General features: G+C 40.8%; 2 protein-coding genes across 4 annotated transcripts; one reads left to right on the forward strand and one right to left on the reverse strand.

Annotated features, from left to right (window-relative positions):
* Position 1: 1 nt before the first annotated feature.
* LOC145395476 (dehydrogenase/reductase SDR family member 11-like) lies at positions 2–12,604 on the reverse strand. Of its 2 annotated transcripts, none has more exons than XM_080269077.1 (7): positions 12,320–12,604; positions 10,059–10,197; positions 8,525–8,693; positions 7,852–7,981; positions 3,453–3,582; positions 2,057–2,212; positions 2–117 (listed from the first exon to the last, which is right to left on the reverse strand). In XM_080269077.1, the coding sequence occupies exons 2-7, from the start codon at positions 10,188–10,190 to the stop codon at positions 76–78; spliced, it is 759 nt and encodes a 252-aa protein (XP_080125203.1). In that variant the 5' UTR covers positions 10,191–10,197; positions 12,320–12,604; the 3' UTR covers positions 2–75. The 2 variants fall into 2 exon arrangements, with proteins under 2 accessions (XP_080125203.1, XP_080125204.1); XM_080269078.1 differs by lacking the exon at positions 12,320–12,604 and adding an exon at positions 11,961–12,070.
* Positions 11,984–27,161, forward strand: LOC145395478 (dehydrogenase/reductase SDR family member 11-like). 2 transcript variants are annotated; one of them, XM_080269079.1, is made up of 7 exons: positions 11,984–12,069; positions 14,728–14,866; positions 16,679–16,847; positions 19,261–19,390; positions 20,582–20,711; positions 21,937–22,092; positions 24,695–27,161. In XM_080269079.1, exons 2-7 carry the CDS (start codon positions 14,735–14,737, stop codon positions 24,734–24,736), a joined length of 759 nt encoding a protein of 252 aa, XP_080125205.1. In that variant the 5' UTR covers positions 11,984–12,069; positions 14,728–14,734; the 3' UTR covers positions 24,737–27,161. The 2 variants fall into 2 exon arrangements, with proteins under 2 accessions (XP_080125205.1, XP_080125206.1); XM_080269080.1 differs by having other exon boundaries at positions 12,036–12,136.
* The last annotated feature ends 338 nt before the right edge of the window (positions 27,162–27,499 follow it).

The raw sequence follows: 27,499 nt of genomic DNA on the forward strand, positions 1-27,499 counted from the left end.
CTGAATTTTGTATATTTGAATTTCCTGTCTGAATATTCATATCTTGTGTCAGCTGGTTTGAAAATACATGAGCAATTATGATACCTGCTCTGTTGGTCGCACCAGTACATCATGGATCTGTGAAGTAATGAGAGAACTACATTAAATATATACTAAAATTACTTATAAAACAGGTACATACAGTAGATGCTCTGTTTAACAAAATTCAGCCAACCCCCATTCCATTACCTCGACTTTTCCACCAAATCGAGTTCCGTAACCAAGGCTATTCAAGGAAATGTTCTGGTATTTTGAGGTACCTTCCACTAAAATCTTTAAGGCAACCCAAACCCAGCAAATTATGCTAACTCCCAATGCCACACACAGCAGTCTGAACCCATAATTAATACCCCCACAAATGCATTATTGTGTACGGAATTTCCTTAACGGAAATTTTCCCTTAAATAGGGCAACAAATAGCAGAAAAAATGATTCTGTTATCTTGGGCTTCTGCTAAATTGGTGTTTGTTCAATCGAGCATCTACTGATATATATATATATATATATATATATATATACAGTACTGAAAATACTTTTGGAATATATACAACAGTCATCCTGATCAGTCCGGCCCTTACATCTCAAAAATATTCTTTCATCATCATCGTCGTCATCACTGTCATCGTCATTTTCATAATAATAAACAGTAATAACAAAAGCATGTTGCAGCCTTTATAAACAAAGAAAATAATCATCATCATCATCATCATCCAATCCTGTGTTGCCCCATGAGAAGTGTAGGAGCCCGGGGCTAGGCAAGTTGGTCCTGACATTTAAGATGAGAGTGACCAGCCTCACAAATCCCTGAGTGGCATTACATAAGCAATAAACCCCAACCACCCCTTGGATATAAACATGCACAGGCTCAATCCAATTGGAGCGCCTTAATTATCCACTGAACCAAAATCAGTAAAAAAATCAAAGCCCATCGTTAAACTGGGGTTTGGCCATTGTTAGGCAGGGTATGGTGGTATTTCTACCCCCATCATTAACCCACGGCGTCCCGTCGACGTTCTTTAGCGTCCACACGTTTTGTCACTGCCAATCCTGTTGACGTTCATAAACGCGAATCAATTGTAAGGTCCTTAATATGCACAATTTTCAATTTTCGCGAGTGATTTTTGGTACGTATACACGTGACACCTTCCTCAACAAGATGCCAGGCAGAGACAATGCCTTACCCAGCATGACCTCCTCCCCCCCCCACACGCCACTGTCTCAGCAATTCACCTGTTATCAGTGACCTGGCCAGTAAAGCCATGTCATGCCACGGTACGAAATTCAGGGCCAGAGTGATTCCCCAATCAATGACAATGTGGAGGACAAACTTTACATAGCATTAGAGGAAGAAACAGTCAGAAATGATGATCAGGTAATGTTGCCAAAAAAGGTCAGGTATGTTGATGTGTTAGTGAGTGAAACAATGCTTATAATGCCTATATTACTGTGTGAAAACCAATATACTCTCGTACTACATATAAATTCGTACCAAATAAATAAATAAATACCGTTTATGAGTGGTGTGGAAAGGTTATACTCCTATAGAACTCGTTTTCTTTGGAGCCAGCCTGATAGAAAACACAGTAAAGTGAGGAGGTACTGCTGCCTGTTTCGAGTATTTTAAACCTCAGGTGAGCGATTTCTCTACGATTTTTCGATGTTTCTCACCAAAAGCGGAGGTTTGAGCCAAAGAAAAAAATTTCCAAAAATGGTCGGGATTGGGAGGAGTCAGTGGTGGAAAAGTGGTCGGGATGGGGTGGGTTAAGCCAGGGTATTGCATCTTGGGTTATCGTACATCGGAGTACATCTGTAAATGGTTTCCTGGTGTTCAGGAAACCATTTGGCTTGTCACTTAGTATAGAGTCACCCATAGGCGGAAGGACAAAGAAAGAATGAAGGAAAGAAAGACAGAGGATAAATACAAATAACAACAATAATGATGATGATAACAATAATAATGATGATGATGATAATAATAATGATGACAATGACAACCAAACACCTGACTATACACTACCTGAACCCTGGGTGGTGCGGCCAAGACATGAAGCACGGTATCGGCAATATCTTCAGGTTGGAGACACTCTAACTGTTTGTATGCCTCTCGACCTTTGACATCATCTTTCATCAACCTTGGTGCAAACTCTGTCTCTACCATGCCCGGACTGATGGCCTGGGAAAGAGTATGGAAAATTACAGGACAGAGTAGAGAAGTATATGAGAGATGGGGGTGTTAGCTGAGGAGAGGGCTACAAAATGGCAGGGGACTGGGTGACATGGAGGCAATTTGCTTGTGGCCACCCTTTATGGGATTAAAATGTATGGCTGTAGACAGACAGACAGATTTTAATTTGGCCCAAAACAGCTATCCTTCCATCTTGTGTTCAGAGTTACATCAGTGGATTAAACTTTGAATATGATGCTGGTCCCTATAATGGAACAATTGAGGGAAAGCCTGATCCAATAAGACCAAAAATCTGTTATATCCAGCAGCCTCTCACGTACATGTTTGAAAATAAATGATTACAACAGCATAATCTTGTACTACAACTAAAACTATATCCATTTTACACCAGCCTGGCCCATAATTTCACCTTCTTGTGGTTTATGTCACATCCTTGTCACTGCACTTCCTCATGACATGTGCATTGCAACCCATTCAATGGGCATTATTCATTATGGCCAACGGAAGTCCAGTGGCTCTGTAGTGGCCGGTAAATTCAATATCCAGTCTACTGAGGTATATTAAATGGATGTTTTAATATCCTCTCTCTACTTAACTTGACCTAATACAGCCATCTCTCCATCTTGTTTTCTGAGTTGTAAAAGTGGATTAGCAGAATATGGTGCTAGTCATGAAAAACTCCTGTGAAAATGGTGTAGAGCAGCAGTATTGTTGTTTTCTGCCACTGAGCTATGTGCAATAAGCTGTCAATGGATGAAAATATGGGCCAAGTTAAGGTGAAAACAGTATAGTCTTCTCAGGAATGTGTTCCTAAATATAACTTTTTCTATACACGCAGCAGTGCTGGAGATGGGTGCCTTCATGTAGTGGCACTGATATAACCAGGCGGCTCTACTGCCCACTTATACAAACATCCCTCAACTTCCTCCCTATTGCCTCAAATGGATGAAGGTGAGCTGCACAAGAGGAGGACCACTTCAGCCTGCAGTCAACTGGATTCACATTTAGATTAGCTTTAGGTTGTGATGATGACTAGTAATACTACTGCTACTGCTGCTGCTACTACAGTACTGCTACTACTACTACTACTACTACTATTGCTATTACTGCTACCATTATTGCTATTACTACCACCACCATTCGGTTTGCTATCCTCGGAGTGATGAACCTAACTTATGAGAATACTGTACGACCCAAAGCCTCACTCAGCACCCTTGCACACTCTTACCGAAACCCTGATGTGGCACTTCAAGGCTCGTAACTCCTGTCGCAGCCCCTCAGTCAAAGCCGTCACTGCGAATTTGGTGGCGGTGTAGAAGTGCGTTGCTGGACTGGTGACGATGCGATGCCCGGACATACTGAAAAAGTGATCAGAGGTAAAAAAAGAGAAAAAAAAATCTGAAACTGCCCTTTTGCACAACACCATCCTCCTCCTGCGAGATAGGGTAGTAGCTGAGAGTTGTTTCAATAACCAGGCAGCAGTAGCAGTAATAGTAATAGTAGTTGTTCCCTAGGCAATCTGGCCGAACAGTCCCGAGTCCCTAAGGAAGGCCACAGCCGAGACCGGGCTTTCCCACAGAGCTCTCAAGGAGTGTATGTTGTGTTGCTGGCACAGGTGATTGTGTCCAATGCAGTCTTGCATAATGTGCTTAATAGTATGGAGTGCTGTGTTGCACATTGTGTGCAATGCAGTCTTCCATAATATGCTTAACAGCATGGGGTGCTGTGTTGCATCCTAGACAGGCATCAGCAACGGAGTCATCCAGCCTCTTCTGATACACTAACTTAAGAGGGCTGGATGATGCCCACATCTCAGCCTGGCCAGGTGGACCCTGTCCTCGTGAGGGAGATAGGATTCAGAACGGTGGATATCAGGAGGCCTTACATGCAGCTGTGTGTTGTCTTTAGGCGAGTGAATGGAGCGGTGAGTGATCTGAGTGTGGATATGCTTCTGGAAGCTGGTCTGAGGTGGGCGAGGGGGGAAAGATGACAGTATTTGTGTATGATATTGTGTGCTGGGTGTTGTTCTGATGTTCCTTGGTGTGGGTGGATGTGCTGCCATGTACTGTAGTGGATGTTGTAGGTTTGTGGAAGCTGCAACAAGAAACTGGGTGCCTCTCATGTCTAGGCGATCCTTGACTTTGAGGACTTTGGTTTCTTGGTGTAGGTGGTCTGTGGGTGTAGTAGCTGTGCAGCCTGTGATTATTTTTAGGGCCTTGTTCTGTATGGTCTGTAGAGTGTTGTAGTGTGTTTTAGTGAGGTTAGGAGCCCAGGCAGGGCTTGCATAATACATCACTGAATGTATACATTGTTTGTATACTGTGGTGGTGGTTTCTTTGTTGTGTCCAAATGTTGTATGGACAAGTGACCTCAAGGCATTGAATCTTGATGTTAATTTATCTTAAATGTTTGTAATGTGTTGCTTAAATAACATTGATGTATGTTACACCAAGGATTTTTTTCTTTTTGGGGGGGTGTTAGGGGAGTGTTGTTAATGGTGAGGTGTGGAATATGACTATGTTCTGTTGTCCAGTTTGTGAGACGGGTCACTGTAGATTTGGCTGAGACCATTTTCAGCCTGTTTGTGGTGAACCATTCATGTATTGTGTTGAGGTAAGGTTGGAGGATGTGTGCAGCTGTGTTTGCATTTTGGTGTGTACATATAAGCTTTATGTTGTCTGCACAGGAAGCTATGTGTATCTGTGGTGTGTGGGGTGTGGGTATGTCGTGCAGGTATAGGTTAAAGAGTGTAGGGGACAAAACTAATCCTTGGGGGATATTTGAAGACTGACTGGCAAATGTTACACGAGCATATGTCCCTGCTAAGTAGTTTTCAAGCCATCTTTATGTTACTGTGCATGTTTGTATTGAATATTTTGTTTGTGACGTTGTGGTGGGGGATGGCATCAAAAGCTCTGATAATGTCTAATGTGACTAGGATTGTTCTGTGTGGTGGCCTAGCTGAATTCATGCCATCAAAAACTCTCTATGTCTCTGTGTAAGGTCTGTAGGAAGAGTGTTTGTTGAGTGTAGTGGCCTAAAACCATGTTGTGATGGGGCTAGGGAGGTGTGAAGTGTAACTAGTTGTAGTACCAGTCGTTCAGTGACTTTGGAGGAGATGCACAGGAGTTAGATGGGGCGGTGTGAGGAGGGTAACGTGGGGTCTTTGTTGAGTTTGGGGATAGTGGTGATAATGCCATGCTTCCAGATGATGGGTATTATGTTGTGTGAGTAGCTGTAGTCTGATATGTTAGTGAGTGCTTGTATGTCTTGTGGTCCAAGGTGTTTAAGGTGTATGTTGCTTATGTTGTCTGGTCCACAGGCAGATGAGTGTTTAAGGTTGCTAATGATGTGCTTCGTCTGGTTGTAAGTGAAAGGTGCGTAGTCTGGGTCTGTGGGGAACTGTCTCTTACGTCGGATGATACGTCGGTCTTCGGGATGGGGGTTTAGATGACTGACTTGTGAAAAGTGATTGATGAGAGTGTTTGTTTGTTGTTTGTTTGAAAATATGGTGTCTGTTGTTGTGATGGCAGCAAGTGACTGTGTAGTATTGCTGTTGGAAAGTGTGATGCTGTTTAGTGTTTTGTAGAGTTTGTTGGTGTTTGTTTTGTGATCAAGTGTTTGGCGATAATTATTCCAGTTTAGTGTTTGCTGTTCTGATAATTTATTGTTTATTTGAGTGTTGAGATCTTGTCTTTGTACGATGTCTTGTGTATGGGATGTTGGGGAGTGTCGCAGTGTGTCCCATTGTCTGATGAGGCCTTGCATTTTTGGTGTGAAGGTGGGGTTGTGTCTCTTTCTGTTGCCTCTAGGGATGTGTCTTTAGTCTGCATTTTGAATAATTGTACTGAAAGCGTGCACAGCGGTGTTGATGTTTGTGATGGGTGTACTGTTTAGTGTTTCGAATGTTGTTCTGTTTCAGTTGTGAAGGCCTCCCAGTTGGCTCTATTATAATTAGTGTCTGTGTGTCTGTGGCCAGCTGGGGTGATTCTGGTTTTGGTACTAATGATTGCAAGATGGTCTGAGCCTAGGGTTTTGACCACTCTCCAGGATGTTGGATAACCAGGCAGTTGACCCACCTGGTTACATCAATGCTACCACATGAAGGCATCCCTCTCCAGCCCCTGAATGCAGAAATAAAACAGGAGTGGATCTATATTCATTACCCTTTTTACTCTAACCTGATCTAAAATTGCCATCTCTCCATCTTGAATACAGAGTTGCAACAATAGATTAACACTAGAATATGATGCCATAATACTGAGTTGCAACAATAGATTAACACTAGAATATGATGCCATAATACTGAGTTGCAACAATAGATTAACACTAGAATATGATGCCATAATACTGAGTTGCAACAATAGATTAACACTAGAATATGATGCCATAATACTGAGTTGCAACAATAGATTAACACTAGAATATGATGCCATAATACTGAGTTGCAACAATAGATTATCACTAGAATATGATGCCATAATACTGAGTTGCAACAATAGATTAACACTAGAATATGATGCCATAATACTGAGTTGCAACAATAGATTAACACTAGAATATGATGCCATAATACTGAGTTGCAACAATAGATTAACACTAGAATATGATGCCATAATACTGAGTTGCAACAATAGATTATCACTAGAATATGATGCCATAATACTGAGTTGCAACAATAGATTAACACTAGAATATGATGCCATAATACTGAGTTGCAACAATAGATTAACACTAGAATATGATGCCATAATACTGAGTTGCAACAATAGATTATCACTAGAATATGATGCCATAATACTGAGTTGCAACAATAGATTAACACTAGAATATGATGCCATAATACTGAGTTGCAACAATAGATTAACACTAGAATATGATGCCATAATACTGAGTTGCAACAATAGATTATCACTAGAATATGATGCCAGTCCCAAAAATGTGTTATGGACAGGATGTAGAGCTGCAGCATTGTCTTTCTTTGCCACTGTGTTATGTGAAATAACTAAAGGACAAAAATCTGGCCCAGGTGTGTGTTAAAAAAACTATACAGCAGGTGGGTTGAGACATTTGACAAACTCAGCAGTTTTATCTGCACATAACATCTTAACAGCGTCTTGTTTGTCATGAACACTGGTGGTAGTAAAACAATGTAAGGGGCATACAAGATATTAAGGTTTAGGCTGTAGTTCCAGCAGATCAGGAGAGTACTTCTGAGGAGGATGGGAAAGCTGGTGATGAAGAGATGGAGATCACATTTCACGAACCCTCAGGTCTGGCTCCTAACCATCCCCCTTGGCTGATCTTTTCCAGAGTGTCATTTGCATAGAGAGACGACCAGCATACTCTCCCACACACATTTCTCTAACTGTCCACTGTACACTACATGGCACTTTACCCAGTACACACATATCCTATTATGATGTGGGTTGGTGTCAGTAAGGGTATGCAGCTGAAAACCTTTACGCTGCTACACAGAGGCAGGCATGAGGACTGGTGTGGGACAGGCTCCATCAGTGTCCCTCTGTCTGGTCTGCAGTTGAGGCCTGCGTGGTCTATCTTCACCTTTATATATTTATTTTTTTCAGCTACAAACAAGAGAGGCTGGTAGAGACATATGGTCATACCTGCTGATGTGTATAATATGGCCGTCATCCACACCTCGCTCCCTCATGGACGCCACAGCCTCCTTTGTACACAGACACAGCCCCACCACATTCGTATCCAGCATCTCTCGCCATTCCTCAGGGGTGCCATCTGTTTTGAAAACCAGGAAGGTCAGTACAAAATAAATATCAATCCCTAAGGGTGAAAACCAAGGGGCTGTAACAGAGCCTGCAGTTTAATCAAAGAATGTTATTGCCCCCCTCAAAAATATATATATATATATATATATATATATATATATATATATATATATATATATATATATATATATATACTGTATATAATAATAATAAAAATTACACTCACTTATGCTCTGATCAGAAAACAAAAGCACTGAGAACAGGAGTGTTATTCATTATTTCATACTTGCCAAGTAATATAACATGAACAAGGTGAATACACGTACAGGGTAGACAGGGTGTGTGTGTGTGTGTGTGCATGTGTGTGTGTTACATTTATCTATCTATCTACCTTTCCACTTATCTGTGTAACTATGTGTCTATCTATCTATCCATCCATGCAGTACTTTTAGTCATGGATATTCAGCCAGGGGTGTCATAAGTTAGAGTCCTTGACATATAAATACTGATAAACCACTTAAACACATCACAACTCATCACTCCACCAACATACCAAGTAATGAATGATTGTGAGACATTCCGGCGTTGTTAATACACACGTCAACGCCTCCGTACTCCTTCTTGATGGTGGAGAAGAGAGAGAGAACCTGATCGTCTTTTGTGATGTCGCACTTAACGGCCATCAGTGATCCAGGATGTGTCTTTAACTCAGCTGCCAGTGCCTACAAAACAAGGAGAATCATGTGCCTTTGAGCCCATATCCTTGTCGGTTAAGGAAGCACCCTAACACCTCTTCCTGAGTGATTTATTTTGTTTATTACACCTTGTTGCTCTCTTCTGTGTTACTCAAGTCATTCTAATTTCACCATACTCTGCATAAATAATATACAGTATGATATTAGCCAGTTGTAGCCTATCCAAAAATAAATCTGTAAGAAAGAGGTGTTAGGGAGCTCTCTTCTGTGTTACTCAATTCATTCTAATATCACCATACTCTGCATAAATAACATACAGTATGATATTAGCAATTTGTATCCAAAAATAAATCAGTAAGAGGGAGGTGTTAGGGAGCTTCCTCAATCACCGAGAATACAAACCCATGTGTCTTGCGCTCATATTCTCATTGGTAAAGGACGCTCCCTAACACCTCTTCCTAAGCAGTTTATTTTGCTTATTGCAACTTGTCATCCTCTTCTGTGCTATTTAAATGATTCTAATATCACCATACTCTGCATAAATAACATAAGCAATTATATTAACTGTCCATATTCAGAAATAAATCACTAAGGAAGAAGTGCTTGGGAGAATCCTTGAGAGACAAGAATACAGACTTTGGAGTTGGATGGAACAGTTAAGAAAGAAGGGGGAGAGGAAGAGGAGCGTTTGAGAGAGGAGAAGAGGAAGAGGAGTGTTTGAGAGAGGAGAAGAGGAAGAGGAGTGTTTGACAGAAGAGAAGAGGAAGAGAAGTGTTTAAGAGAGGAGAAGAGGAAGAGGAGTGTTTGAGAAAGGAGAAGAGGAAGAGGAGTGTTTGACACAGTGGGAATGGTACTTATATAAACAGTGTTGATATTAAAAAGATATAAGCAGTAATTTGAGAAGAGCATTTGGAGTTACATGGAGAAACAGACAGATACATGAAGAAGTAAATGAACACTGTGTTGATATGGATGTGGAGTTACATGCTGAGACAGACAGACAAATGAGGAAGTAATGGATTCCTGTGGTGTTGATGTGATGTGATTTGAAAAATGTTAGGAGAAATACTTTGAGATGTTTTGGGGGAAGGATGGAAAGTGAGACTGACTATGTGAGTGAGGTGGAGGGGGAAAGAAGGGGGAGACCAAGGATGAGATGGAGGGATGGAGTGGAGATACTGTATGTATGAGAGAGGGGATGTGAGTTAGGGTGGGGGCAGCTAAATGGCAGAGGACAGGGCAGTGTGGATATGTCTGAGGTCACCTCTTACAGGATTAAGACATCTGGCAGTGGATAGACACTGTACATCATTATTATTATTACTACTACTGCTATTTATTATTATAATTATTGTTATTATTATCATTATTATTACTACTGCTTATTATTACCTGGACCTTCTCAACATTTCTGGCAGCCCCAACCACCTTCATACCCTCGTGCACCAGCTTCCTGCAGATGGCCGCCCCTATCCCAACGCTGGCCCCCGTCACCAGCGCCACTCGACCTGCCCAGCGATTCATGGCTTGTCTGCAGATTAAAAATAATGACTGAATTACCAAGGCGTGTGTGCTAAGTGGCTTGGAGATATCATAACACAGGCACGGATTTATCATGGGTAGACACAGCTGCTAGTTTTGGCAAACTAGTGATTTAATTTTTTAAAATGTGCATAAAAACTTTTGCAAAGTTTGAGTCCTTCCACAAAAAACAATTATTTACCAAAATACATGCAATCAAGTGGGGTTGGTGGAGGATTAGTGCCCCTCCCTGTAAAACAATTAACTCAAAGCCCTTGGCCACCCCGTTTGGGATACATGGCGTCTGGCAATGAATGAATGAATGAAAACATGCAATAAATCTCTTACTGTACTGGCACTTTACTATGTAATTGTACACCCATGATTAAAACAGGTTAAATAAAGGAGTATTTTTATTTTTGATTGTTTATGAGCATTAAGTGGTAATTCTGCCAGGAATCATGTCCCCTCCCCCTTTTCAAAAGTGCTGGATCTGCTCTGATAATACCTGTTCCTAAGTTCTTTTGCACATTACACCTCAAATTGCTATTGTATGCATTTTTTTTTTTTTTTTTTTATGCAAGAAGGAAGGAACCAAAGGCCAGGAGCCCACAAATTGTTCCCTCCATGAAAAAACAAAAACAAGATAACAGTGAGCCAAATTCAAGATCCATTCAATTTGAGATGCCTGGACACACTGTGTCTGAAAGACTGGAGATCATAGGCAGTAGGAAGTACAGACAGAGGAGGGAGACAGTTCCAGAGTTGATCCACTGCATGTGCCCAAAGGTTTCTCTTCAGCTTAGTGACTTTGTCATGGCTAAAATGAAGGGTTAATAAGTACAGTATTTCACAGTAAGGGTTAGGTCAGGGTGGGGTTAGGCTATGTTAGATTAGATGGGATGGGGTGGGAAAGTCTAGGTTAGGAACAGGTTAGATTAGGATTGACTTTGTATGTGTGTGTGTGTGACTCTGGGCAACAGCTTCAGGGCCTATCCCAAGGTCCAATAGTCCTCCAACACACCTCCACATGTCACCAATTCGGCACTAACACCCACCATCCCTACTGAATAATGTGCTAGGGCTGTCTCATACAGGACTGGTGTACTGGTATTAGCAGGGGTATTTTTACATGTTGGCGGGTCTTCTGGTAGTTAAAAGTAGGTCAGATCTGGTTATGGTAGTTGAAAATAGGTCAGGTCTGATTATGGTAGTTGAAAATGGGTCAGATCTGGTTATGGTAGTTGGAAATTGGTCAGGTCTGATTATGGTAGTTGGAAATTGGTCAGGTCTGGTTATGGTAGTTGGAAATTGGTCAGGTCTGGTTATGGTAGTTGGAAATTGGTCAGGTCTGATTATGGTAGTTGGAAATTGGTCTGATCTGGTTATGATAGTTGGAAATTGGTCAGGTCTCGTTTTAGTTTGGGTGGAATAGACAAAAGTAAAAAAATAAATAAATAAATAAATTCAATGGGCTTTATAGTTATATGTCATGGTGAAAAGCAGGGGTGTTATTACAATTTTGGACAGTCATGCTGGCAATAAGAATCAAGTTTGGTGAGATTAGCTAAGGGTAGGTTGGTTAGGGTATGTCATAGATTAGTTTGGGTAGACTAGATTCAATTAGCCAGGGTAGATTAGTTTGGTTAATTTTGGTAGATTTGGTTAGTTTTGATTTAGCGTAAGTGGACTGGTTAAGTTAATTTAAGTAGACACGGTTGGTTGGGAGAAAGGACGATCAAATTAATATTGACAATAATTTTCTATATCTACAAATGCTTCGTTCGTTGATCGTTCGTTCGTTGAAAGATTCCCTACACATATAGTGCAGGCCGGGCCATACATTGGCCGGGTTGGTGGTGTATGGGCTGATTAAAAAACAGTAAGTGGCGAGGACAGGACCTGGAGAATGCCCAGCACACACGACCTGTCTCCTGACTGCCTTTGTGGTGTGTGTGTGTGTGACACAAATGCTTCGTGCAATAGGAAACTAATACCACAATCGGGCATGATTCCTCTGTCAAAACGCGATAAATTAGGCCGTAAAACCGTCACCCGGCAGCTTCTTGCTTAAGTAGTTTATTAATTTACTTATTTTTAACGGAGGAACTGAAACGGTGAAGTGAACATACCTTTCCTTAGGTTCTGGAAGCTGGCTGAACTATAACGGACTGACGCCCTCCCAGCTTCCCACCTTCCCGATAAGGTTGCAGGCGTATCGTAATGATGATTGCATAAATTCGCAGACTGGGCCATGACACAGTACCGACTATATTTCTAACCTTTAATCGTCCAGCGCATGTCCTCAAGGTAACCCAGGTTCATAGTTTTTTATTGTACTTAAGCCTTACTAAACACATCAAAACTCCATTGTGGTTATCCACGAGTGCCCATTTGAGCTACCCCTAACTGTGGCCTTGGGAATGGAGCGGCAACTTCAATTTGGATTTAATTCTGTAATTTAGGGCCTTTTTAGTAGTTCTCATTTACAGTACAATGCAAAAGTATCGTAATAATATCTGTTTTACTTAGAGGACACACAGAGGACAATTTAAGCCAAAAAGGGGTAGCTCAAATGGGCACTCGTGGATAACACAATGGAATTTTGATACCGTGTTTTTAGCAAGGCTTTCTTTTTAACTATAACAAAAACGTAGTCTAAGTATACACCTGGTTTACCTTGAGGACATGAGCAGGGCAATTAAAGGTTAAAACTATAGTGGTACTGTGCCATGGCCCACTTGTTGGTCTGTGAATTTACGCAATCATCATTACGATACGCTTTCAGCCTTATCGGGGAGGTGGGAAACAGGAAGGGCGTCGCTTCTCTACCAGCTTCCAGAACTTTAAAGGTATGTTCACTCCACCATTCAGTGGTCTTTATAGATGTATATAAATATAAATAAGTAAATAATTACACTACTTAAGCAAGGAATTGACGGATGACGAACGGCCGTCTCCGTAATTTATCGCGTTTTGACAGATCATGCCCGATTGTGGTATAGTTTCCCACCACGAAACATTTCTGTGTAAATATATTATTATCACTATTATTTTGATAGTCTTTTCTAACCTAACCAACCCCTACTAACCTGACCAGCCTACTCAAGCTATCAAAACTAACCAAATTACCAAAATTAACCAAACTAATCAACCCTGACTGATCTAATCGAATCTAGTCTACCCAAACTAATCTATGACATACCCTAACCAACCTACCCATAGCTAATCTCACCTAACGTGATTCTCATAGCCAGCATGACTGTCCAAAATTGTAATAACACAACTGCTTCTCACTATGACATGTAAAGCCCATTGAATTTCCTTTTTTTTTTTTACTTTTTGCCAATTTCACTCAAACCAAAACCAGATCTGACCAATTTCCAACTACCATAACCAGACGTGACCCATATTCTACTACCATAACCAGATCAGACCCATTTCCAACTACCATAACCAGACGTGACCCATATTCAACCACCATGACCAGATCTGACCTATTTTCAACTCCCATAACCAGACCTGACCTGTTTTTAACTATTAGAAGACCCACAAACTTGACATAAAAGTACCCCTGCTAATACCAGTACACCAGTTCTGCATGAGACAGCCCTAGCATGTATTCAGGATGGATGGTGGGTGTTAGTGCGAAGTGGTGACATGTGCAGGTGTGTTGGAGGACTATTGGACCTTGGGATAGGCCCTGAAGCTGTTGCCAAGAGTCACACACACACACACACACACACACCCCATCCCACCATCTAACCTAACATAACCTTACCCAGCCTAACCCCACCCTGACCTAACCCTTACACTGTGAAATACTGTATTTATTAGCCCTTCATTTTAGCCATGACAAGGTCACTGTGCTGAAGAGAAACCTTTGGTCACATGCAATGGCCAACTCTGGAACTGTCTCCCTCCTCTGTCTGTACTTCCTACTGCCTATGATCTCCAGTGTTTCAGACACAGTGTGTCCAGGCATCTCAAATTGAATGGATCTTGAATTTGGCTCACTGTTATCTTGTTTTTGTTTTTTCTTGCATGGAACAATTTGTGGGCTCCTGGCCTTTGGTTCCTTCCTTCTTGCATAAAAAAAAAAAAAAAAAAAATGCATACAATAGCAATTTGAGGTGTAATGTGCAAAAGAACTAAGGAACAGGTATTATCAGAGCAGATCCAGCACTTTTGAAAAGGGGGAGGGGACATGATTCCTGGCAGAATTACCACTTAATGCTCATAAACAATCAAAACTAAAAATACTCCTTTATTTAACCTGTTTTAATCATAGGTGTACAATTACATAGTAAAGTGCAAGTACAGTAAGAGATTTATTGCATGTATTTTGGTAAATAATTGTTTTTTGTGGAAGGACTCAAACTTTGCAAAAGTTTTGATGCACATTTTAAAAAATTAAATCACTAGTTTGCCAAAACTAGCAGCTGTGTCTACCCATGATAAATCCGTGCCTGTGTTATGATATCTCCAAGCCACTTAGCACACAAGCCTTGGTAATTCAGTCATTATTTTTAATCTGCAGACAAGCCATGAATCGCTGGGCAGGTCGAGTGGCGCTGGTGACGGGGGCCAGTGTTGGCATAGGGGCGGCCATCTGCAGGCAGCTGGTACAGGAGGGTATGAAGGTGGTTGGGGCTGCCAGAAATGTTGAGAAGGTCCAGGTAATAATAAGCAGTAGTAATAATAATGATAATAATAACAATAATTATAATAATAAATAGCAGTAGTAGTAATAATAATAGTGATGTACAGTGTCTATCCACTGCCAGATGTCTTAATCCTGTAAGAGGTGACCTCAGACATATCCACACTGCCCTGTCCTCCGCCATTTAGCTGCCCCCACCCTAACTCACATCCCCTCTCTCATACATACAATATCTCCACTCCATCCATCCATCTCATTCTTGGTCTCCCCCTTCTTTCCTCCTCCACCTCACTCACATAGTCAGTCTCACTTTCCATCCTTCCCCCAAAACATCTCAAAGTATTTCTCCTAACATTTTTCAAATCACATCACATCAACACCACAGCACTCCATTACTTCCTCATTTGTCTGTCTGTCTCATCATGTAACTCCACATCCATATCAACACAGTGTTCATTTACTTCTTCATGTATCTGTCTGTTTCTCCATGTAACTCCAAATGCTCTTCTCAAATTACTGCTTATATCTTTTTAATATCAACACTGTTTATATAAGTACCATTCCCACTGTATCAGACACTCCTCTTCCTCTTCTCCTCTCTCAAACACTCCTCTTCCTCTTCTCTCTCAAACACTCCTCTTCTTCTTCTCTCTCAAACACTCCTCTTCCTCTTATCCTCTCTCAAACACTCCTCTTCCTCTTATCCTCTCTCAAACACTCCTCTTCCTATTCTCCTCTCTTAAACACTCCTCTTCCTCTTCTCCTCTCTCAAACACTCCTCTTCCTCTTCTCCTCTCTCAAACACTCCTCTTCCTTTTCTCCTCTCTCAAACACTCCTCTTCCTCTTCTCCTCTCTCAAACACTCCTCTTCCTCTTCTCCTCTCTCAAACACTCCTCTTCCTCTTCTCCTCTCTCAAACACTCCTCTTCCTCTTCTCCTCTCTCAAACACTCCTCTTCCTCTTCTCCTCTCTCAAACACTCCTCTTCCTCTCCCCCTTCTTTCTTAACTGTTCCATCCAACTCCAAAGTCTGTATTCTTGTCTCTCAAGGATTCTCCCAAGCACTTCTTCCTTAGTGATTTATTTCTGAATATGGACAGTTAATATAATTGCTTATGCTATTTATGCAGAGTATGGTAATATTAGAATCATTTAAATAGCACAGAAGAGGATGACAGGTGGCAATAAGCAAAATAAACTGCTTAGGAAGAGGTGTTAGGGAGCGTCCTTTACCAATGAGAATATGAGCGCAAGACACATGGGTTTGTATTCTTGGTGATTGAGGAAGCTCCCTAACACCTCTCTCTTACTGATTTATTTTTGGATACAAATTGCTAATATCATTCATTCATTCATTCATTGCCAGACGCCATGTATCCCAGACGGGGTGGCCAAGGGCTTAGAGTTAATTGTTTTACAGGGAGGGGCACTAATCCTCCACCAACCCCACTTGACGTAGGGATGCCAACAGCATCTGGCGTTCCCAGGCGGTCACCCATCCAAGTACTAACCAGACCCAACGTTGCTTAATATCATACTGTATGTTATTTATGCAGAGTATGGTGAAATTAGAATGAATTAAGTAACACAGAAGAGAGCTCCCTAACACCTCTTTCTTACTGATTTATTTTTAGATAGGCTACAACTGGCTAATATCATACTGTATGTTATTTATGCAGAGTATGGTGATATTAGAATGACTTGAGTAACACAGAAGAGAGCAACAAGGTGTAATAAACAAAATAAATCACTCAGGAAGAAGTGTTAGGGTGCTTCCTTAACCAAAAAGGATATGAGCCCAAAGGCACATGATTCTCCTTGTTTTGTAGGCACTGGCAGCTGAGTTAAAGACACATCCTGGATCACTGATGGCCGTTAAGTGTGACATCACAAAAGACGATCAGGTTCTCTCTCTCTTCTCCACCATCAAGAAAGAGTACGGAGGCGTTGACGTGTGTATTAACAATGCCGGAATGTCTCACAATCATTCATTACTTGGTATGTTGGTGGAGTGATGAGTTGTGATGTGTTTAAGTGGTTTATCAGTATTTATATGTCAAGGACTCTAACTTATGACACCCCTGGCTGAAGATCCATGACTAAAAGTACTGCAGAGATAGACAGCTAAAACACACACACACACACACACACACACACACACACACAGTGAGAAGGTACAGAATATGTATACAGTGCTTTCTAATATGAGAATAGCATTTACATATATAAATGAAGACATGCTGAGAAAGATAATAGTATCATTCATCAGACCAACCCTGAAGTATGCATCAGTAGTCTGGAGTCCTCATCTCAAAAAACACATAGTTTAGTTTTTAAAGGCTCCAACATGCTTGCATGTGTCGGCCTTGGTCACCTAATAGCGGCTCTCCATGCTGTACGTTCCATTGGAGCCTCCCTGTTCAGTCCCTTAACCCTGAGGTCACACCTAATGATCTTGTCCCATGTCTTTCTCGGTCTACCCCTCATAACCCCACCCCCAATATTAACACTTCTCACCTTCCTCACCCAACTATCATCCCCCATCCTCTCCACATGTCCAAACCATCTCAATCTACCTCTCCTCATCACAACACCAATAAACTCCGGTCCCATCCTACCTCTCAACTCTTCCATCGTAAACCCAGCCCCCCCAGACCTTGCACGCAGGGACGCACTGCACATCCACCTAATCATTGTCATTTCTGTACGTCTGAGCTGGCGAATATCTTCCTCCTTCACTGCCCAGGTCTCACTACCATACAGCATTACACTCCTAACACATGCTGCATACAGTGACCCCTTAGCATGTAGGGAGAGTCCTCTCAATCTCAGGAGAGGCAAGAGCTCCCTGAACTTCTTCCAACCATTTCTCACCCTAGCCACAGAGCTGCTCCAGCCCCACCTCCAGCACACAACATGTCTCCCAAATAACAAAACTCTTCCACACACTCAAGAGATTCACCAGCAAGTTCAATTCTTTCACGTCTGACAATCTCCACCTGCTCTCCCCGACACGACGTACACATAAAATCAGCATTATCTCGCAGTCTACCTCTGATACCACTACATCTCTTATGCACCCACTTATCACAAACACTGCATTATCTTGCAGTCTACCTCTGATACCACTATATCTCTTATGCACCCACTTATCACAAACACTGCATTATCTCGCAGTCTACCTCTGATACCACTATATCTCTTATGCACCCATTTATCACAAACACCGCACAAGATGGAATTACTTCCCATGCCCTTGTGGCAAACTGCTCATGGCCACTCTCCCTCGTCTTTGACAGTACCGCCACCAGCCCTAGATACCATCACTTTTGTTTTATCTGCATTTACCCTTAAGCCCTTGTGCCCCATACCATCTTTCCAGTTCCTAAACCTTTCCTCCGCCTCCCTTTCATTCTCTGCAATCAACACCAAATCATCAGCATACAACAACTCCCATGGGAGTCCGTTTCTAAAGTCACGTGAGAGGGCTTCAAGTACCATGATAAACAATATGGGACTCAAAACTGACCCCTGATGCACACCAACATTCATGGAAAACCCATCACTCAAATCTCCATAAGATTGAAAAAGTTCAAAGGGCAGTTACAAGATGGGTACCTAGCTTAAGGGATCTAAGCTATGAAGTAAGACTAGAAAAACTGAATCTACCAACACTACAGGAGAGAAGGAAAAGAGGAGACATGATTATGCTATATAAATGCATATCAGGGAAAGAGAAAATAGACATAAATGAGTATATGTCATATGGGAAAGCATCAGCAAGAGGACACTGCAAAAAACTACATAAAAAGAGAGGCGATAAAGACGTAAAGAAATTCAGTTTCCCAAACAGAGCAACTGATTAGTAGAATGCACTACCAAACCAAATAGGGTGTGCCAAAACAATTCATAAATTTCCTACGTGTCAAGTGGGGTTGGTGGAGGATTAGTGCCCCTCCCTGTAAAACAATTAACTCTAAGCCATTGGCCACCCCATCTGGGATACATGGCGTCTGGCAATGAATGAATGAATGAATGTATGATAAGAGAGATTTAATACACAGGACACTACGAGCTTGACTCATTCCTGTAAAGATACAATTAGGTAAGAACAAAACTTGTCTACCCTGTACATGATTTACCTTGTTCATATTATATTACTTGGCAAGTATGAAATAATGAGTAACACTCTTGTAATCAGTGCTTTTGTTTTCTGATCAGAGCATAAGTGAGTGTTATTTTTATTATTATTATTTTTATTATTATTATTATTATTATTATTATTTATATGTATTTTTCGAGGGGGCAATAACATTCTTTGATTAAACTGCAGGCTCTGTTACAGCCCCTTGGTTCTCACCCTTAGGGATTGATATTTATTTTGTACTCTCCTTCCTGGTTTTCACAACAGATGGCACCCCTGAGGAATGGCGAGAGATGCTGGATACGAATGTGGTGGGGCTGTGTCTGTGTACAAAGGAGGCTGTGGCGTCCATGAGGGAGCGAGGTGTGGATGACGGCCATATTATACACATCAACAGGTATGACCATATGTCTCTACCAGCCTCTCTTGTCTGTAGCTGAAAAAAATAAATATATAAAGGTGAAGATAGACCACACAGGCCCCACCCACACAGCTCCAAGCCCAGACAGAGGGACACTGATGGAGCCTGTCCCACACCAGTCCTCATGCCTGCCTCTGTTTAGCAGGGTAAAGGTTTTCAGCTGCATACCCTTACTGACACCAACCCACATCGTAATAGGATATGTGTGTACTGGGTAAAGTGCCATGTAGTGTACAGTGGACAGTTAGAGAAATGTGTGTGGGAGAGTATGCTGGTCGTCTCTCTATGCAAATGACACGCTGGAAAAGATCAGCCAAGGGGGATGGTCAGGAGCCAGACCTGAGGGCTCGTGAAATGTGATCTCCATCTCTTCATCACCAGCTTTCCCATCCTCCTCAGAAGTACTCTCCTGATCTGCTGGAACTACAGCCTAAACCTTAATATCTTGTATGCCCCTTACATTGTTTTACTACCACCAGTGTTCATGACAAACAAGACGCTGTTAAGATGTTATGTGCAGATAAAACTGCTGAGTTTGTCAAATGTCTCAACCCACCTGCTGTATAGTTGTTTAACCTACACCTGGGCCAGATTTTTGTCCTTTAGTTATTTCACATAACACAATGGTAGAAAAAGACAATGCTGCAGCTCTACATCCTGTCCATAACACATTTTTGGGACTGGCATCATATTCTAGTGTTAATCTATTGTTGCAACTCAGTATTATGGCATCATATTCTAGTGTTAATCTATTGTTGCAACTCAGTATTATGGCATCATATTCTAGTGATATTGTATTGTTGCAACTCAGTATTATGGCATCATATTCTAGTGTTAATCTATTGTTGCAACTCAGTATTATGGCATCATATTCTAGTGTTAATCTATTGTTACGACTCAGTATTCAAGATGGAGAGATGGCAATTTTAGGCCAAGTTAGAGTAAACATGGTATTGTGTATGGATCCACTCATCCTGTTTTATTTGTGCATTCAGGTGCTGAAGAGGGATGCCTTCATGTGGTAGCATTGATGTCACCAGGTGGGTCAACTGCCTGGTTATACAAAAATCCATCAGCTACTACCCTATCTCAGAAGGAGAAGAGTGGACTGCAAAAGGGCGATTTCATTTTTTTTTTTTTACCTCTGATCACTTTTTCCCTCCTCAGTACGGCCGGGCATCGCGTCTCCCTCAATCCACAAGGGCACTTCTACTCTGGTACCAAGTATGCAGTGATGGCCCTGACCGAGGGGCTGCGACAGGAGTTACGAGCCTTGAAGTGCCACATCAGGGTTTCGGTAAGTCTGTGCAAGGGTGCTGAGTGAGGCTTTGGGTCGTACAGTATTCTCATAAGTTAGGTTCATCACTCTGAGGATAGCAAACCGAATGGTGGTGGTAGCAATAGCAATAATGGTAGCAGTAGTAGCAATAGTAGTAGTAGTAGCAGTACTGTAGTAGCAGTAGCAGTAGTATTAGTGGTCATCATCACAACCTAAAGCTAATCTAAACGTGAATCCAGTTGACTGCAGCCTGAAGTGGTCCTCCTCTTGTGCAGCTCACCTTCATCCATTTGAGGCAATAGGGAGGAAGTTGAGGGATGTTTGTATAAGTGGGCAGTAGAGCTGCCTGGTTATATCAATGCCACTACATGAAGGCACCCATCTCCAGCACTGCTGCGTGTATAGAAAAAGTTATAATTAGGAACACATCCCTGAAAAGACTACTGTTTTCACCTTAACTTGGCCCATATTTTCATCCATTGACAGCTTATTGCACATAGCTCAGTGGCAGAAAACAACAATACTGCTGCTCTACACCATTTTCACGGGAGTTTTTCATGACTAGCACCATATTCTGCTAATCCACTTTTACAACTCAGAAAACAAGATGGAGAGATGGCTGTATTAGGTCAAGTTAAGTAGAGAGAGGATATTAAAACATCCATTTAATATACCTCAATAGACTGGATGTTGAATTTACCGGCCACTACAGAGCCACTGGACTTCCGTTGGCCATAATGAACAATGCCCGTTGAATGGGTTGCAATGCACATGTCATGAGGAAGTGCAGTGACAAGGATGTGACATAAACCACAAGAAGGTGAAATTATGGGCCAGGCTGGTGTAAAATGGATATAGTTTAGTTGTAGTACAAGATTATGCTGTTGTAATCATTTATTTTCAAACACGTACGTGAGAGGCTGCTGGATATAACAGATTTTTGGCTTTATTGGATCAGGCTTTCCCTCAATTAGTCCATTATAGGGACTAGCATCATATTCAAAGTTTAATCCACTGATGTAACTCTGAACACAAGATGGAAGGATAGCTGTTTAGGGCCAAATTAAAATCTATCTGTCTGTCTACAGCCATACATTTTAATCCCATAAAGGGTGGCCACAAGCAAATTGCCTCCATGTCACCCAGTCCCCTGCCATTTTGCCACCCTAGCCCCATCGTACACCCCCACCTCTCATATACCTCTCTACTCCATCCCTCTGTAATTTTCCATACTCTTTCCCAGTCCGTCAGTCCTGGCTTTGTGGAGACAGAGTTTTCGCCCAGGATGATGAAAGATGAAGTCAAAGGTCGAGAGGTGTACAAACAGTTAGAGTGTCTCCAGCCTGAAGATGTTGCTGCTACCGTGCTTCATGTCCTGGCCGCACCACCCAGGGTTCAGGTAGTGTATAGTCAGGTGTTTGGTTGTCATTGTCATTATTATTATCATTTTCATCATCATTATTATTGTTATCATCATCATTATTGTTGTTATTTGTATTTATCTTCTGTCTTTCTTTCCTTCATTCATTTTTCATCCTTCTCCCTGTGGGTGAGTCTGTACTAAGTGACAAGTCAAATGGTTTGCTGTACACCAGGAAACCATTTACAGGTATACTTCGATATACAGTATCCTAGGATGCGATACCCCGGCTTAACGATGGGGGTAGAAACACCACCATACCCCACCTAACGATGACCAAACCCTGCTTAATGATGGGTTCTGATTTTTTTACTGATTCTGATGATATTTTAGACTAAAATTGTATGTTTAGGTTGATTTATAAACTGTTTTTAGACTTAGATTAGTGTGTTTTAGCCATAGGTGGGGTGAACATTGTGTTTAGGTTGATTTATAAACTGTTTTTAGACTTAGATTAATGTGTTTTAGCCATAGGTGGGGTGAACATTGTGTTTAGGTTGATTTATAAACTGTTTTTAGACTTAGATTAATGTGTTTTAGCCATAGGTGGGGTGAACATTGTGTTTAGGTTGATTTATAAACTGTTTTTAGACTTAGATTAATGTGTTTTAGCCATAGGTGGGGTGAACATTGTGTTTAGGTTGATTTATAAACTGTTTTTAGACTTAGATTAATGTGTTTTAGCCATAGGTGGGGTGAACATTGTGTTTAGGTTGATTTATAAACTGTTTTTAGACTTAGGTTAATGTGTTTTAGCCATAGGTGGGGTGAACATTGTGTTTAGGTTGATTTATAAACTGTTTTTAGACTTAGATTAATGTGTTTTAGCCATAGGTGGGGTGAACATTGTGTGTTTTAGCCATAGGTGGGGTGAACATTGTCAGTTTGGGGTACAGTTTACTAAGCTTGATTTTTTCCAGACTTATTTTTGAGGATTTTCAGATTTTATTTCTTTACAGGTGTTAGGCTTAGGTTAGCTTCCTTGACAGCTGTTAGGCCATTTAGATTGGCTTTACACTTGTTTTTGGGCACATTTGGGTGGGTTTTGGACTTGGTTTTGGGGGGAAACCCAAGGCTGAAAAATGCATCTCATTACTTTACATGTTAAATCTACCCTGAGATACTATACCCCGCCTAACGACGGGTTTTTACCTAACCAATTGCATCGTTAAAGTGGGGTATACCTGTACTGTGCTGGGTGGTAACCATACAACCAAACAATGGCGCCTAGTGGTTCAGTGGATAATTAAGGCGCTCCAATTGGATTAAGCCGGTGCAAGTTTTTATTCAAGGGGTGGTTGGGGTTTATTGCTTACATAATGCCACTCAGGGATGAGTGAGGCTGGTCAATCAAATGTCAGGACCAACTTGCCTAGCCCCAGGCTCCTATGCTCCTCATGGGGCAACACAGGATTGGATGATGATGATTATTATTATTATTATTTTTATTATTATTATTTTCTTTGTTTATAGAGGCTGCAACATGCTTGTGTTATTACTATTATGATGATGATGATGATGATGATGATGATGACAGTGTTGACAATGATGATGATGAAAGAATATTTTTGAGATGTAAGGGTTGGACTGATCAGGATGACTGTTGTATATATTCCAAAAGTATTTTCAGTACTGTATATATATATATATATATATATATATATATATATATATATATATATCAGTAGATGCTCGATTGAACAAACACCAATTTAGCAGAAGCCCAAGATAACAGAATCATTTTTTCTGCTATTTGTTGCCATGTTTAAGGAAAAATTTCATTTAAAATGAGTATAATTGCATTAAGGAAATTCCGTATACAATAATGCCTTTGTAGGGGTATTACCGTAATTATGGGTTCAGACTGCTGTGTGTGGCATTGAGAATTAGTATAATTTGCTGGGTTTGGGTTGCCTTCAAGGATTTAATAAAGTTTTTTTTTTTTTTATGTGAGGATGAAGGAACCAAAGGCCACGAGCGCGCAAAACTGTTCCTCCCAAGAGAAAAACAAAATACAAGAGAGAGCCAAATTCAAGATCCAATCATTCGATATGCCTGGACACACTGCGTTTGAAAGACTGAAGATCATAGGAAGCAGGAAATACCGACAGAGGGAGACTGTTGCATAAATGAAGGACTGGGAGTAACGGTTAACTCTTGCATTAGAGAGTTGGACAGAAAAGGGATGAGAGTTTGTTTCTAGACAGGCGCTATGTGCCCGTTGTAGAGGTGGAGGGATGCAAGCAGACAGTTCAGAGGAGCAGTGACCATTGAATTAGCAATAGAAAAGAGATAAATATGCAACAGTGTGGCAAAGAGACAGAGGTTGAAGGGAGTCAGTAAGAGGAGGAGAGTTAATGAGACGAAAAGCCTTTGACTCCACCCTGTTGAGAAGAGCTGTATGTGGAGGGCCTTCCCACACATGAGAGTTGTTGGATACGGAACTTGATTCAGTGGGAAATTCAAGGTAATGGAATGGGGATTGGCTGAATTAGTTTGTTAAACGGAGCATCTACTGTATGTACCTGTTGTATAAGTAATTTTAGCATATATTTAATGTAGTTCCCTCATTACTTCACAGATCCATGATGTACTGGTGCGACCAACAGAGCAGGTACCATAATTGCTCATGTATTTTCAAACCAGCTGACACAAGATATGAAATTCAGAGATATGAAAATTCAGACAGGAAATTCAAATATAGGAAATTCAGAGGTATGAAACTGGGAGATATAAAATTCAGAGACATGAAAATTCAGAGATATGAAATTCAGATATTTAAAAATTCAGAGATATGAAATTCAGAGAGTGTTAGTTATTGCCTCACTGTTGTTATTTTTATTCCAGTAGTACAGTCTGCTTGTAATATGTCTTCATTTTAGATACAGTATTCATTTTTTCAGGCTGGTAAATCTATGGAACATTTACAGAAAAATTCCTTCTTAGATTCCATTGCTACATATATTACTATTTATCTGTCTATCTATTGCCAGACACCACAATCCCACAAAGGGTGGCCATTTGACACTGAGTTAGTTGTTTTACGGGGAGGGGCACTAACCCTCCACCAACCCACTTGTTGACACGTAGGGAGCACATATGGTTTGGTTATATGGTTACCACCCAGCGTTGTAAATGATTTCTTGGCTTACAGGAAACCATTTGGCTTGTCACTCAATGTAAAGCCACCTGAAAAGGAAAGAAAAGGAATAAGAAGTGACAGGAAAGATGGGAGAAATAGGAAGAGAGGAGGACAGGCACAGAAAAAGAATGATAAAAGCTAAGGAAGTAGGCAGCACTACATCAAGTGAGTGGATGATGGTCGCCACCACCTTTCTGCGGTTTTATTTGAAGTACAGAATTAATTGTATGAAAACATGTGAAATAATTGGACTAAATCCTTGATGTATATTGACAACTGACTCTATGTTGTAAGATGAGGTAACTGGAGAATTGTTTTTTGTAAAACATTTTGAACATGAATTATTGAACAAATGCTGAACAGACATAATTGCATGAACACACAGATTATGTTATTGTAAGATCTTTTGAACTTGAACTATTGAACAAATGCTGAACAGACATAATTGCATGAACACACAGATTATGTTATTGTAAGATCTTGTGAACTTGAACTATTGAACAAATGCTGAACAGACATAATTGCATGAACACACAGATTATGTTATTGTAAGATCTTGTGAACTTGAACTATTGAACAAATGCTGAACAGACATAATTGCAAGAACACACAGATTATGTTATTGTAAGATCTTGTGAACTTGAACTATTGAACAGATGCTGAACATACTCTATAGGCATGACAGGGAAGTTATGGTGAGATTTGTGAACTTGAGCCATTGAATAAATACTTAACATCCTGTATTTGTATGAAAGTATAGATTTAAACACTGTATATTCTGTTTTGTAATGCCATTATCCTGTCTGTCTATTGCCAGATGCCATAATCCTGTAAGGGATGGTTGTTGGTCTCTGAGTTAGTTGTTTTACAGGGAGGGACACTGACCATCCATCAACCCACTTGCTGACACGTAGGGAATACGTATGGGTGGGTTATATGGTTACCACCCATATAGAGAAGCAGGAAGAGAGGAGGGCAGAGACAGAAAAAGAATGATAAAGGTGAAGGAAGAAGTAGGCAACACTACATTAAGTGAGTGGATGATGGTTACCATTATCTACCACCAATGCCATTTTTTTTCCTATTTAAAAGTGCCTTAGTTTTATCTTGTGATTTAAAAAAAACAAACAGCTTCCTTATACATTGAATGCTGTGTTTTTTGCCACTTGTATTGCTAATGGAGGCTATGGCTGCTGCATGAACTGGAGACATTTATATTTTATGATGGAATTTACAGTTGGTCTAATTTCCAGTTGTCTTTCTGTTGCTGTGGGTAGTTATTCAGTTTATTATTTTATGACTAAATAGCTGTATAGTTGAATTTGTGTCTGTTGTCTTGTTTTTACTTCTTCTTGGAGGGAACAACCTTGCTGATTCCTGGCCTTTGGTTCCTTCTTCCTTACATAATAAATAAATTAATTAATTAATTAATTAATAAGGTAATCTGGTTCCAGTAAGATAAAACACAGGGTAATAACTGTTCATTCCATTTATTCCTTTAATAGACTGGCTATTATTTCAGTCCACCTTCATTCTAGTGGATAGACTGGGAGGAAGGGCAGTCAGTTTTTTCGTGGAGGGAACAGTCTTATTGGTGTCTGGCCTTTGGTTCCTTCTTTCTTGTTAAAAAAATAAATAAATAAAAACTGACTGTCCATTAGTTTTGATACCTGTATTCTTGTCAGGTAAGGAGGCTCCCCAACACCTCTTCCTAAGTGATTTATTTTGGGATATGGTTGGTTTATATCCTTGTGTATGTTATTTATGCAGAGTATGGAGATTTTGGAAGGATTTATGTAACACAGAAGAGGACAGTAAGGTGCAATAAGCACAATAAATCACTTAAGAAAAGGTGTTAGGGTGTTTCCTTACATATTGAGGACACAGACCTGAATGCATCGGAAAATAAAACACTGATATGAAATGGCTTTGTATTTTTTGCCCATCAGCTTCTTCAGAATACATTATGAAGAAGCCATAAGACAACATCAGTCCCATATCTTTGTTATATTCTTCTATCTATAGCCAGATGCCTTGATCCCGTAAGGGGTGGCCACAAACAAATCACCTCCACATCACCCTGTCCCCTGCCATTTTGCTGCCCCCCCCCCCAACTTACACCCCCTCATTTATAAATCATTACAAAATATTACAGGATATAGTTCTGTACAGTGCATGTAAACAGAAAGTAGAACACATTTAACTTGTCACATAAATTGCCTCTCTTAGTTATAAACGCTGAGG

This window comes from Coenobita brevimanus, chromosome 31 (genome assembly GCF_032717465.1).
Source record: "Coenobita brevimanus isolate Jiangsu-jjx chromosome 31, ASM3271746v2, whole genome shotgun sequence".
Classification (NCBI taxonomy): Eukaryota; Metazoa; Arthropoda; class Malacostraca; order Decapoda; family Coenobitidae; genus Coenobita; species Coenobita brevimanus.

Bases quoted from the DNA above. Each gene is read 5' to 3' on its own strand.
- LOC145395476 (XM_080269077.1), bottom strand. From the start codon at position 10,190: ATGAATCGCTGGGCAGGTCGAGTGGCGCTGGTGACGGGGGCCAGCGTT. The intron at 7,982-8,524 runs GTATGTTGGTGG...TTTTCAAAACAG, and splicing joins TCACAATCATTCATTACTTG to ATGGCACCCCTGAGGAATGG. The intron at 2,213-3,452 runs GTAAGAGTGTGC...ACTCTTTCCCAG, and splicing joins AGTGCCACATCAGGGTTTCG to GCCATCAGTCCGGGCATGGT.
- LOC145395478 (XM_080269079.1), top strand. From the start codon at position 14,735: ATGAATCGCTGGGCAGGTCGAGTGGCGCTGGTGACGGGGGCCAGTGTT. The intron at 20,712-21,936 runs GTAAGTCTGTGC...ACTCTTTCCCAG, and splicing joins AGTGCCACATCAGGGTTTCG to TCCGTCAGTCCTGGCTTTGT. The intron at 22,093-24,694 runs GTAGTGTATAGT...ATTACTTCACAG, and splicing joins CCGCACCACCCAGGGTTCAG to ATCCATGATGTACTGGTGCG.